Raw genomic sequence first — 13,878 nt, 5'->3', positions numbered from 1 at the left:
TTCCAGGTTGGGAAGCCGAGATGACTAAACCTCGGCTGGAATCCTCCCGAGTTGGGTTGAGAGCGGTGCTGCCTGCTGTTAAAGGAGAGTAGGTGACACTTGTTCCCACAGTCAGGACGGCTTTTTGCAAGCACAAGTCCACAGCAACAGAGGAGCTCCGCTCCGCTCCGCGTACTGCAGCACAGCTAAGGGCCAGTGGGTGGAAAATTACCGCCTGGAGCACTAAGGGCGGGGGCGCGTTACTAAGGGCAGGCCGTGGGCTTGTCTACCAAAGCTGGAGGATGAGAAATCGGATCCCATATCAGAGGCAACGAGGCCCCAAGGGGATGATTTCGCAGGTTCCAGGCCGGGTTTGCAGGCCCAGGTATAGGCCTAGGTGAGTCGAGGGCTTGGAGACAGAGGGAGGGTCTTTTTCACTGCTTAGCCGTGGAGGAGAGCTGGCGGCAGCCGGGGCTCTGGGGTCCTTGCGGAGCCCGAGGACTCCCTGCCAAACAGCAAACAACGGCAGCTGGTGCGCGGGTCACAGCGCCGCGGTCCCGCCCGTACGGGCGACACCCCCAGGCTCCACCCAGCCGCCGCGCATCCAGCTTTGGGGGCGGCCTCCGCGAGCGGGGCGGGGCAGCTGGCACTGATTGGTGGAGCGCTCCTGAGTGGCGTCCTGCAGCCCCACCCCCGCCGCGCCCGCTCAGCCGGGGAGGCAGCGCGCTGCAGCCGGTCCCGTGCTGCGCCGCCCCTTCCCAGCGCTCCCCATCCTTAAAGCTCGAGCGCGGGCGCCCCGCCTGTTGGAGAGGGCGCTGGGATCCGGGCGGTGAGACGCGGGGCGGGCCGGGCCGGCGGAGAGAGTCCGAGGAGTGTCGGTCCGACCGGGAGGCTGCGGCGCTGTGGGGGAGGGTCCGGCGCCATAGCTGCTGTCCGACCGCCGCCCGTCCCGTTCTCCCTCGGCGGCTGCCCGGCCGGGACTCCTGCGTGAGCCGGCGCGCCGTCCGCCGCCCGGGCCGCGACCATGTTCGACCGGACGCGGCTGCCGTACGTGGCCCTCGATATGCTGTGCGTGCTGCTGGGTACGTCCGCGCCGCCTCCCGCCGCCGCCGCCGGGACCCCGCTTGGCTGCGCCCCGCCCCCCGCCGGCTAGTCCGCGCCCGCCTGTCCGCACCCACCTGGCCCGCCGCGCCCGCTGCTGCCCCCGGCGTAGGGTGGCCTCAGCGCTGTGACTTCAGGAGCGACCGGAGTCGCGGGCTGCTGTCCCGGGGCGTGGGGGGGGGGTGGTCCCACAGACAGGCGCCACTGCCGCTTTATCTCACTGCTGGGAAGCAGTTTAATTTTCCGTCTATAAAAGGCCAGAACGCTCCTAATTAGAAGGTGTTACCAGGTTGTAAATTGTCAGGTTGAGAGGGGGTGAGGGTGCCAGGTTTCTGCCTCTACGTCTGGAGAAGCTTGCTTTTGCTTTAGGGGGGCGCCCCAGAACTGCCGCTGCTCCTCTGCACGCCCCTCGCCTGCGCGGCTTTGCTCTGCTGTGACAGCACTTGTGCGGCGTCGCCCTGACGGGAGCGCTCAGCCTCTGCTCGGCCGTGGCTCCTCTTGGACGAGACAGAGTGGAAGGCATCTGGACAAGCGATAGGCGTTGGAGGGAGGCACTTTCACCTTTTAAAATACGCCGTGTTGTTAAGGCAGGGCGTTGTGAACTCCTTACGCGTGTGGGAACCGCGATAAGCCCCGCTGGAGGGCTGGGCAGCCCTGCCTCCGTGTGGGCATCCGCGCCACGGCCCGGCTGCGTCTCAGGCGGCAGCCGGGTGACTCAGGAGCAGTCCAGTGCGGGTCTGCCGGGGGCTCCGGGTCTGCGGGGCTCCGTGGTGGCAGGGAACCCGGGGGTCAGCGCAGAGTGGTCAGCGCAGAGTCCTGAGCTTCTGCCCCAGCCCGGCAACCTCCGTCTGAAGACGGGCTTTCTGTTACGCGGTGTTTGTGGACGGAGACTCCCTTTTGGTTATTTATGAAACATTTTTATTGTTTACCGAGACACTTCCTGTATTGTTCCGCAGTGAAGGCTAGGAATTCAGGTTAGGGAAGGGAAACGCAATTTTGGAACACTTTTTATAGAAACACAAGTCACAAGCAATCGTTTCAGATGTCAGGGCCTATTAATAATGCCATTAAAATATATTCAGATTCCCTTATTTTCAACAGAAAGCTTATATTTGCATTTTAGCGAGCTCAGTGTTGCCACGCTCCCTTGCATTTTCACGAAGGAAGAGGGCAATGTTCGGCCAGAGGTAATTTGGGTTTTACCCTGTTGTGGCCATACATTGCGTACTGCCAGATTGAGACATCAGTTTCCCCTTTTCCTGCCCGTGGGAGTTCACAACTTACAAAGCAAACATCATGCTTTTCTCAGCCAAGCACTGTCCTGCCTGACGAATGAGACTTAATCACACTGCGAGGGAGCTGAAGCTAATGAGACTCAACGCAGGCCAGTTGCCTTTTACGCGGACGTGGAGCGAAGTGCGGTGTTAGAGGTTAGGGCTTCCTCTAGGCTGTGTTTCCCACGGGCGCCGGCGTCCATTGGCTTTCAAACGGGACCTGAGAGGCACAGGGTTTTCATCAAGAAGACAGAATTGTGCTGTGGGTTTTGAATGTTTGATGGTTTTGGAAAATCTTGTTTTGTGGATTTATAAGTTGAGTATGTTTTAGGAAAAGAAAGGTGATCTATTTGAAACATGTTTCATCTGCTTTTCTATTACTGGCCTTTTTCATTTTTTCAAGTAACTCAATGTGTCGTCAGGAGGAGACCCACATTCCCTTTTTCTGGCTGTACAATGGAGCACTGGTCTGCTTCAGTTGGGTGGTAAGATGCCTCTACAATTCAGAGCATCAGCTCTGTTAACGGACAGCGGTGGGGGGTGCACAGTGGTGCAAGAGAGGCAAACCTTTTCATGCTGCGTTTTGGAAGACAATGTATTTTTTTATAGCAAACTCACCTTTCTATGGAGTCCAAGTCATGTTAAATTAATTTTTATCCCCTTCCTGGCAGCCTAAAGTCATGGGAGCAGAGAGAGGGTTCCCAACCTGGCGTTGTCTTTTCCTGCGTTAAACTACAGGTGAGAGTTGACTGCACCAGCAGAAAGATGATTAAGCACTCCACAAGTACAGGGTTATGTGGAGATGATTCATAATTATAATGTAAATATGTTCCAGGTCCTGATAATAACCACCCAGCATCAAACAGTGTATGCATTTTAACAGGACAGTGCTGTGTGAGTCACGTGGCCGCTTTATAATTTTACGGAGGGTGGTGTCTGCCGAAGCGACCGTGGAACAGACCAGCACTCCCACCCCCAGGCCGCCACTCGTCCCTGTGGTCTGAACTCCTCTCTGCAGCCCACCCAAACTTTAGTTCCTTCGGTAGAGCTGGAAAATTCTTGGAGAAAGAGTGAGACTCTCGAGAGAGGATGTGCATTAATTAGGTCTCCTTCTGAAGTGGAGCACTATCTCGCCACCTTCCTCTGGCTCTTTGAGGATGAGTCCTGTCCAAAAGGCTGTGGAGGTCCGAGCACACGCGGAAAGCTGTCCTGCGGACAGAGACGGGGGGCAGGGGCCCGGTGTGCGGGGCCGGGTCCTGGACAGAGCTTGTTGCTGTGTAGTTGCTGGGGGTCATTCCAGGTTTCACCCACCATGGCTTTAGGCTGCCAGCCAAGGGACCCCGAGTCCACTGATGGGCTCAGGGCACGTACACTGATGGAAGGCTGCCTCTGTGCCAGGTCCGGAGGTGGTGGGGACGCGGAGATGGGTAGGCAAGCCCTGCCCTAAAGGAGCTCAGGGGCTCATGAGGGAGAACCAAACTGGAGGCTGTGGTACACCGCAGTAAGTAGGCCGATGGAGGTCTGGGCCAGGTGCCCTTTGAGGGTGGGGAAGGGAGTCGTCTTAGATGTGGTTCCGTGTAGGTAAGTGGGTCATCTGTTTGCTCTTAGAGATGCAGACGTGACCAAAGTTGCCTGGGATTACTTTCAGAGTCTTCCCCTTTCCCAAGGTGGTACAGGGCAGCAGGAGCTCCGGTAAGCACCTGTGTCTGTGACTTCGCTGGGGGCCATCCTATGCTGTCTAGATTTGGGTGGGACTGGCAGACCTTGTGGGCCTGTTTTGCTGCGTGGCAGGCACTTAGAATACCTTCCTGTGCCCTCCAGATCTTTTCTCTGCCCTGCTCCGTACTCTGGGAAGTGACTTCCATGGGCCGTTGCAGCTGAGCTCTTGCTCTTAGGTGTCTGGTTGGCTGTGGCCGATGGGACGTGAGCAGGAGGCCTGGCCGAGCCAGTTCCCTGCAGCTGGTTTGGGTCGCCAAAGCCCCTCAGTGTTTTGTGAGCGGGTCACACCTTCTATCCAGTGGCCTCCGCCAGCCAGCTCCAGTTACAGATCTTCTGGGTTCTGGCAACCCCCTCAGCTGCCCCGCGGGCCTGGAGGTGGCGGTGCTTCCTGGTCCTGCTGCCGCAGGGCCTGTTCCACCTCCCCTGCTGCTCCCCTGACATCTGCCTGGGAAGACGGTACCTCCACTGAGTCCTCCTGAATACCTGATGGGAGGTGCTGCCTTTTCACCTGGACTCAACTCTCCTGTGTCCAAAACAGACTGAAGGTAGCTTCCCTTTCTGCCCCTGACGGCAGGTGCAAACAGGGACTCGGGGCCTCAGTGTGGGCTTGCTGGGAGGGCGGCGTCCTGCTCTCCCAGCATGGGCCAAATGCGGTTTCGCCACTCTTGACAGATCGAAGCCAATAGAGCAGAACACCTGGGCAGCGAACACGAGGTGGCTGTGAGATTCTGTTCCTTGTTCTCCTGTGGTGGTTGTCACCATAATGCTGACATCATCCGGCCCCTTAAGTGTTGTCCCTGAGGAGTGGTCTCTTTCCTGACCCTCAGTCCAGCCTCTTTCTCCTGGGGAAAAAGCCAAGTATTTGGTGGAAGAGTCGCGTGCTAACTAGTCCCTAGCATTTGTGCCCATCCTTTTCTCTTAACATTTGTTGATTCAAGCGCTCGTTCTTGAGAACATATTTATTTAATATTCAGTATGTCTGTGCATTGTGGGAGGTACTGAAGATAGAAATAAGTAAGTGCAGACGGTCCCCTGTTTAGGACAGCTCGATTTATGGGTTGTTTTTTTTAAGATTTTATTTATTTACTTTTAGAGAGAGGGGAAGGGAGGGAGAGAACATCCATCAGTTGCCTCTCACGTGCCCCTCACTGGGGACCTGGCCCGAAACCCAGCCATGTGCCCTGACTGGGAATCGAACCTGCAACTCTTTGGTTCTCAGGTCAACGCTCAGTCCACTGAGCCACCCCAGCCAGGGCTTCTTTTTTTTTTTTTTTTTGCCTTGACAATGGTGTGGAGGTGATGCACATTCAGGGGAAACCACGCTTGGAATGTTAACTTTTGGTCCCCCCTCCCCTGCCCCGCCCCGTGTCTCTGGTGGTGTTGCAGTCCGCACGGCACTCTGGTGGTGCTGGGCAGCAGCAGCCCGGCGGCCGGCTGTGAGGGTCTGGCTGTGAGGGTCGAGAGCAGGTGCCCTGCGGCGTTCCTGCCTCGGGTGAAATGCAAGGCACTGGTCCAGCTCTAGGCGGGCGCAGGTGTTCCTTCTGAGCACGTTCGGGGAGGGCACGGCTGAGCCGAGACCCTCGGTGGCTGAGGTGGAGCATGTGCACTTGTGGCTCGCGGGGGGTTTGTGGGGGCCGAACCCCACTGAGAGTTGAGGGGCGTCTCTAAGCAGAGAAGCAAGGAGGACACCGTGCTCGTCCCGGTCACTTGCCGTGTCACCTTCTACTACCCAGACTCCTTCGCTTCTGAGGAGAGCCGACTGGGTTGTTTCTCTTTCCTCCCAGCCACAGAGAAGGGGAGGAGTCTCACAAAGAGAACGAAAATTTGTCAACTCTGGCATGTTCTTGGGTCAGACTGCAGCCCTGCTGCAAGCCGAGGCTTTTTCTGTCTTTAAAAGGCCAGCTCGGGACAAAAGCGGAGACCCAAAGGGAGTTGCTCTGTGGCTGCCGTCGCTGCTGCACAGCTGAGTTTTAACTTGAATTTACCTGGCGTGGAAAAGAGGGGGCAATGTTCGGAGGGTGTTTCCCCTCTGTGGCTTTTATGAACTGTGAATTCTTTATGTTCTCTTCGAATTTCATCCTTCGGAAACTCAGGTGCACGTGACGAGTCTGTACTGATCTCGTTCTTGCGTAGTCGGTTTGAGTGAGCCTCACCACCATGGTTCCCCACATGTTACTCTGGGGAGTTATCCGGATTCTTTGGGGCAGGGGTGCAGGTTCAAGTTGTCACTGTGCCCCCTGCTGAAAAAGACCAGAGTGAGTCGAAAGTCGCTGAACTCCAAGATTTTAAGGGAATCGGTTAACAAAGAGTCTGAGTTTTACGGGAAGGGGTTTGGAATGGTAATTGTCTGCTTCCTCCTAGTGTAGGTGGTGTAGTTCAGCACGGAGGGTAGAGATACGCAGTCCGGGAATGCACCGGTCAGGGGCTCTGCAGGCCTGGTCTCTCTGCTCCGTTCAGAAAAAGCCTTCGTCTCGTGGATATTTAGGAGCGGTGCCGACCTCTTTCCTTCTGCCCCTCTTCTTCCCCCCTTCACCTTATTTCATTTTCACGACCCCCATAGCCCTGCTCTTCCTCCTGCTTTCTGCCTTCCACTCTGCCTTCTCGCTGCCCAGGTTTAAAGCCCAGAAGACTGAGAGGTGTTTTTGCATAACTGAGACTGGTCTGGCGTTGGGAATGACTTGTTCTTTTTGAACGGCACACTTTTCTTTAAAACGTTAGCGAGACCCTGGAGCCTAGCGATGGACTCGGGATTCCCTTCCCAGCTCCTGCACTTACCAGCTGCAGGACGGTGGTCCATTCCCTCCCTGTGCCTCAGTGTCCCCGGTTGTGATACGGTATAAACACCGACCGCGGGTGGTGGTGGTGAGGCGTGAGTGGGTCCACACGGAAAGGGCTCAGAGCAGCGTGTTGCACCCACGCGTGATGTGTGTGTCCAGTGAAGTCAGTTCTCTGTAATCCTGACAACTGGAACGTCGCGATTATTTCAGTAGAAGTAACGCCAGCCAGTTTTCTACCAGGAACAGACACACTCACAAGCCGGAAAGCATTTCCCGTGAGTGGCCATGGCAGGCTTTGAAGCTGGCCGAGCATCTAGAGGTGGCAGTGTTTACCGTCCTGTGTGAAGCCACATGCGTGACCTCCAGGTCGTGGTGACCTTGCGTGGGAGCGACCGGTCTGGGCGGGTCTGTGCACCCTGGTCACCATCACTGTATCCATGGCCCAGGCGTTGGAGGGGTCACTCCCCATGTGAAAAATAGGTTTAACATTCCTAAAACGTTGGAATAACCTTAATTGTACATCCTCATTTGTGTAAATTCTATTAATTTAGTTTCTCTCTGCAGTGAAGCAGCCAGCAAAGGAAAAAAACTGTTGTGTGATTGGAATACCTCTCTTACCCCCCCCCCTCGTTTTTCCAACCAGGTATTTGTTTTGATGTGTGAGCACAGTGTTCAGTTTTTCAAGTGCTGACTTTGCTTCATCTTTTGCTTGCTTACGTGTGGAACCCCCATTCCGTGCTTCCCGCAATGCTAGGAGCTGTGAACGCCCCTGCAAAAGGTGACAGGTTCTCTGTGCTGACTTGTGAGACAGTCGCAGGTGTTTGCAAATGCTGTGAAAGAACGGAAGAAGGCTGGGAGGGAGGGAGGTGTTGTGGGGCAGGCACCTCAGGAGGCCTTCTCGGAGGAGGGGACATTTGAACTGAGATTCAGGATGAAGGTGGAGAGGATGGGTCCAGGCGAGGGGCGGGGGGCAGGTGTCCAGGGCCCGGGGGGCCAAGGGCGCTCTGTCACGGAGGAGGCCGGTGTGGCTGGAGTGCGGTGTGCACCCAGGTGTTCCCCGGAGTCAGTTCTGTAACTTGCTGGCAGGGTCAGCGTGGAGGCCCTGCCCTCCCTGGACAGCGTGGGGAGGCCGGCTGGGGTCTGTAGGGAAGCCCTGCTGACGGGCACCCGGTGAGGGGTGGTGTGGCCAGGGGTTGGGAACTGTGTTTCTGAGGGTTGTGACTTCCAAAGGCAGAGGGGCCGGGTTTGGGAAAGATGGCAGTGAATGGAGAGGGCGGGGAAGGAGGGAGTGGGGAATTAATTGTCTGTAAAAGCAGCGATCATGCCAGGTGGCCTGAAGGTTTACAGCCTTTCCGTTCTGTGCGAAGTGGCTGCAGAGTCGGTCTGGGCTCAGTGTTTCGAGCACGTGTCTGCTTTCCAAAGGAGGCGCTTTGATTTTTATGGCTCACACTCCCAGTGACTCCTGAGCGGTTGCCAGGAGGGAGATCAGGCAGGAAGATGAGAACCCATTTGTCCTGTCCAGTCACATACCCACGGACCGCGTCTTCCAGCCACACTGCTGCCGCGGGCGCTCCTGCCCAGGAGGCGAGACCTTCGTCCTCGTCGCCGAGGGAGTCACGAGTGCAGTCCAGCCACCTTTAGCGGCTCCTTCCGTCCCACAGATAAAGTTAGAGCCTCGTGGTTTAGTGCTCAGCTGTCACTGCTTGGGAACGTTTCCAGGGTGTGGTGCCCAGGAAAATGACATATAGGAAATGTGTAACGGATGAGCTCTTGAGATAATTGGCAGCTTGTTCGGCCAGGTTCTGCTTGCCTTTTGGTCCACTGACGTCAGCAGGGAGGGAGGCAGGCTGGCTGCCTGGTGCTCCTCGGTGCCTGAGCAGAGGAGAACACCAGCACTCACTGAATGTCTGCGGGAGCCTTTGGTGAGCGCCTTACGAACCTCCTGCAGCTGTCACCGGACTCTGCAGGCACCGGCTGCGTTTGGTGCCCTCACCCTGGGCGTGCAAAAGGGGTGGAGAAGTGAAGCAGAACCTGTGGACCTCAGGTGGCTTCTTGCTTGCTGCGGAAGCCAGACTCATGAGAAACAAGGCCTATGTGGCACTTGGAGGGCCTGGCATGTCTCAGCGCGGAGGTCACTGAGAGCCAGGGAGACAGGGCCTCGTAAGGGCAGGTGGGCAGGAGTTTTAGTGAAGGCGACCTGCATTCCAAAGGGACCTCTCCCGGGAGCGCTGCTTTCCCACTGCAGCAGGGAGGATGCCGCCCCCGGGGAGTGCTGCTCTGGCTGGTACAGAGTTCCAAAAACAAACCCTGGGGCCTGCAGAGCCCCTGGGTGTCACTGGGGAGGAGGGACTGGGGGCAGTACACAGAGATGCCCAGGTCTTTGCTGCACAAACCGTCAGTGGTGAGCCCGCGTCCACCGCCCCCCTGGGGTGTGAGCTCTGGCTCCACTGGTCACTCCTCGTGGGGTGACGCGGGGCTTCCTCGTTAGTGAGGACACAGATGAGGCCCCTGCTGCCTCCTCATCGTGCCTGGAGTCTGATGGGATGGTGTGTGAGGCCTGTCTAGCACAGTGCTGGCCTGTGCGGCTGTGCTTGTCATCTTCGTAGTCGTCGGGTTAATGAGCCGGTCTGGTGCCCCTGACCCGGTCTGTCGTTAAATTCCATAATCGCACGCTGGCTGTTTTCTTGTGGAACATCATTTAGTGTAGTTCGAGCTTCAGTTTAAACAGCACTGGAATTGGAACCTGGTTGGTATTTCAGTTTTTCGTGCCCAGCTCACTGTGGGAAATATTTTGATTACTTCTCACCTGTTTCTCTCTGGAAGCGAATACCTCTGTCCGACCTGCTGATTTTACTTGTAGGTGAGCAGTGGTCCCATGGCTCCGGGGAAATGAGTGTCCGAGGTGGGCGAGGACAGCGGGCGGGAAGCGGAGCACGGTGGGCGTGCGTGGTGTGGCCGGGCAGCCGTCAGCTCGCACCTTGCCGCTCCCGAGCTGTGCAGGTTCTACTTCTTGGATGGAAACTGGCGCAGAGCTGACTTGCAGTGCAGGTTGGAGGAGCTGAACGGAACTGGCCCTTGTCATACTTTTCATTAGCAAGACGGTGTCTTCTTCTCCCTGTGGACTCGAGAAGTAAAGTGCGGGCGGATCACGCCTGTTGGCAGTGTCCCGGGACAGCCCTGATTTTAGGTCATACTCTTCATGGATGCCGTTTTGTTAAACGTATGCCTAGATGTGATTAAAACACATACTGTTTACAAAGATTGTATTTATTTAAAATAAATAAATAAAAGGGGGGAAGGGAGGGAGGGAGGGAGGGAGAGGGAGAAACATTGATCCGTTGCCTCCCGCACGCCCCCAACCAGGGACCTGGCCACAACCCAGGCCTGTGCCCTGACTGGGAATTGAACCGGCGACCTTGTCATGTGCCAGACAACACCCACCCACTGAGCCACACCAGTCAGGGCTAAAAGACACACTTTTATAATGTTTTTCCTTAAAAAATTATTTTAAAAACACAGTATTCCGGTGACCTCCCAACTGGATTTGGAAAACGCACCCAGCCTAGGCACGCGGGGCAGCAGGAGCCCCGACATTCGTTGTACTTTACTTTTTCCCGCAGCTCGGGTGAGGGAACGGAGTTTTCAGTGTCCTCCTTTTCAGACCCTGGCTCTGTCTGGCCCGGTGGCCCAGTTGAGAAAGGGCTTCTTAAACTGCGATGTTATCAGAACTCGTGGGGCAGGTTGTGGGTCACTCGCTCTGCCGCTCTCGCGCTCTGGGTAGATGTCTGCGCTGACACGACTTCTGGTCCCCTAACGCGAGCGAGGCGCTGAGCGCCGCCATCGCACCTGGTCCGAGTGCCGACTGGCTCTGACGACGGACAAGTGAATTACCTTTTACGAAGGTCGTTTGTGGGCACAGACCTCCCCCCTTGCTGAGGATGTAACACTGTGAAGGATTTCTCGGTGAGTGGAAATTTGCGAAGCCTGTGTAAAGGGCGGGAGGGGAGCTAGTAGTGAAAGTGCTGGCTGGGAAGCCAGGTCCCGGTCCTGCCCCTGCTGCTCCCTGTGGTCACATGGGCAAGGGCACGTTGGGCGGGGGTGTGGTTTTGTTACACAGTCGCAGCGAGAAGACCCTCTGCCTGGCCAGTGTTGCAGGATCGGAGTGGCAGCAGACCTCGCTCACGAAGGAGAGGCAGCCGCCGCAGCACGTGGTGCCGTGGTTGGGCTCGGGCGGGAAGACAAAGCGCGTGGTGCACGAGAGGGAGCCCTGAGCAACTGCGGGGCACCTGTGGGAGACCAGGTCTAAATCTAGCCCTGCCGCGAGTGCGGAGAGTTGTCAGCAGGAAGCAGGGTAAAGCTCGAGGCTGATGGGAGTGTTTAGGAAGCAGCGATAAAGGCAAGTGGGCCCCATATACAGTAACACAGGGCCCGTGCTTGCGTTTCTTCTTCTGCCACACAGGTACACGGCTTTGTCAGTGGTCACGTGGCTCGTGAAACTTTGCAACTCGTTTGTTATTCCTGTGTCCACCCTGCTGTGGGAAAGGGGCAAGTGTGCCACCTCGAAGCCAAAGCAGACTGCGATTTGGTCTGAGGCAGGGAGTTTCAGTGAAGGGAGGAGGCGTTGTGTTCCAGGAGATAAAGACAGTGACACTTTGTATGAAGAGGGTGTGAACGGTACTTTGGGGCAGCCCCCCTTCGTTCACAGCATCGGCTCCTTTATCCGAAAGGGGCCGGGTCTTCATCTGTAGAGTCTCCTTGGCCTGTGGCCCTTACCGATCCCACAGAGGCTGGCTCCTTACTCGTTGTGTGCCCGGCTGGTCTTTTCGGCTGCGATGCACGGAAGCAGAGGAGCCGGCGAGCGCTGTGATGGAGAAGCCCGGGCACTGAGATACTGTATGAAAGGGGCTCGGGCTGAGAAGAACAGGACAGCTTTCCGGTGCTGACCTTGGCTTTGGGGTAGAGCAGTGGCCCAGAGTGGAGGAGCATGGGTTTCTCGGGAAGGCCAGGGAGGGGCTGTGGAACTGGCGCACGTGGGAAAGCGGTGTGCGGGCTGGTGGCGGTGGGACGGAGAGGAGCGGGCGGCTTCCGGGGGCCTCAGAGGTGGAGCTGGCAGGCTTGGGTGCCCCGTTGAATGTGGGCAGTGGGAGAGACGCAGTCTGGATTGTTCCGACTGTGCCAGCCTGTGCAGTTGGCTGGAGGCTGGTTCCATGCCACTGCTGAGCTGGGAGCGCTGGGGAGGCCCCCATCCGAAACAGAAGGGGCCGGCGCTGCGCGAGCTGTGCCCTAGGGCCTGAGGTCTCCAGGAGGAAGTGCCGGGTTCCATTTGGACGAGTGGGCCCAGCACTCACGAGAGCTCTGGTTTGGGGAGGCACTGACTGTCCGTGGGGGCTGCAGTCCTGAGCCCTGGTGACACCTGGGAAGGGGCCGCAGTGGGAGAAGGAAGACAGGTTTAGCATGGAGCTGTGAGAAGCCCTGACCGCACAGACTGGTTGGCGGGACTGAAGAGCACCCAGCCCAAGAGGGACACGCTGAAAACCAGGGTGGTGTTTCTGGAAAGCCAGGCGAGGGAGTGACTCAGCAGAGTGTGGTGACAATGTCCACATTCTCCTGAAAGGCCAGGGAAGGTCGTGTCTAGCAAGTGCTCCCTGGGTCTAGAGACACCGAGGCCGCTGGAGGGCCGGTGGGTGGGCGGCCGGGGCAGAAAGGGGGCCTGGGGTGTTGGTGATCACCTTAAAAAGCTGGACTGACAAGGGAGAGTGTAGTAGCTTAGGGGTAAGACACCCAAATAGTGACTGGATGAAGAAAGGTGCCCCAAGGCCCTTCCCGGAAGGCTCCAGGCTCAGCCGCAGGGCCGGTTCTGAGGATGGGGGGGGCTAGGATGTCAGTGGGCGCGCTGATAGTCTGGGGCAGTGGGTGGCCACGGCTGCCCAGCACGTGCGGGGCAGGGAGGGACTGTCTGGCCTGAGGGGAGGGACCCCATTTGAAGTCGGTGGTGTGGAAGGAGCTGAGCTGCTCCCACCACCGAGCCCTCTTCACCCAGAACAGCAGGTGGCTTGCTGCTGCCATTTTCCGAGAACCACGGAGCCTGGGATGTGCGGCTGTAGGCTGGGTTTCGGGGCCCTGCTGGGCTGGGAGTGCTGGCTTCAGGCCACACGTGGTCACGCAGTCCTGCTAAGCTTCAGCGTCCTCACGTGCTTGGAGGCGGAGATACCGTCCGCTGCGCGGTTTGCTGGGAGTGAAGGGGCGGCCGTGAGGACGGCGCGCCTGGGACTTTGTGGCACTGCGGGAGCGTCGTGCCTGCCTCTCTGCCTCTGTCGCGGCTGCGGCTGTCCGCCCTGCGACTCGGGAACAACCTGTGGGCGTCCTTCCGCCTTCAGCTCATCTTCGTATAAAACCACCTGAGTGATACATGCGTATGTTTTTGGGAAAGCAGATACATGATTTGCTGCTGCAATAATCATAACGGTTACGAAAAGGAATTTACCAAACCTTTTGGGCTTGTGCACCTTTAAAAACCTGTGTGTGTTTCTAAACAAAGCTCACAAATTTAGATAGGCCACTTTGGTGACTTCCTGCCGGAGTAAGAGCTTTTGTATTTTTCTTCCGAGACACACCTTAGTGTAGCCTTATTTTAGTTTCTGGACACTTGCCAGTTGGCATAATTTCAGGGTAGACATGATGGGTCGGCATAAATGCTTTTAAAATACACAGTGTACTTCTCAGTGAGGTGGCGGCCTGTGAACTTAAAGCAGTCGAGGTCTCAGATTTGGGTTTTATTTGGTTACTTAAACTTCTTATTTGTAGTTTTGATTCTCCAATTATTTATTTCCTGTGTGTATTTTGAGCATTGAGGTCACTAACTGTACCAGAACGGTGAAATCAAGTCATTCTGCTTTCTTTTCTACAAATTCCATTGCCAAAGCAGTCTCTCTGACGGTTTTAAAATCTGCCCTCCGGTACTTACTCTCCCGGCAGATGAGCAGATGAGCGTGAGCAATGGGAAGTGCACGCCTCTCCCAGAGTGCAGG

General features: G+C 56.9%; 1 protein-coding gene across 2 annotated transcripts in view; it reads left to right on the top strand.

Annotated features, from left to right (window-relative positions):
- Window positions 1-853: 853 nt before the first annotated feature.
- Window positions 854-13,878, top strand: part of PLPP1 (phospholipid phosphatase 1) — a 48,040-nt gene continuing 35,015 nt past the window's right edge. For both annotated transcript variants that reach the window (XM_053914854.2, XM_053914850.2), the window contains exon 1: window positions 854-1,061. In XM_053914854.2, the coding sequence (XP_053770829.1) occupies window positions 1,004-1,061 (58 nt within the window). In that variant the 5' untranslated portion in view covers window positions 854-1,003. The remainder of the gene's footprint in view (window positions 1,062-13,878) is intronic.

This window comes from Desmodus rotundus, chromosome 1 (genome assembly GCF_022682495.2).
Source record: "Desmodus rotundus isolate HL8 chromosome 1, HLdesRot8A.1, whole genome shotgun sequence".
Taxonomy (NCBI): domain Eukaryota; kingdom Metazoa; phylum Chordata; class Mammalia; order Chiroptera; family Phyllostomidae; genus Desmodus; species Desmodus rotundus.
This window is presented reverse-complemented; position numbering and strand designations above follow the sequence as displayed.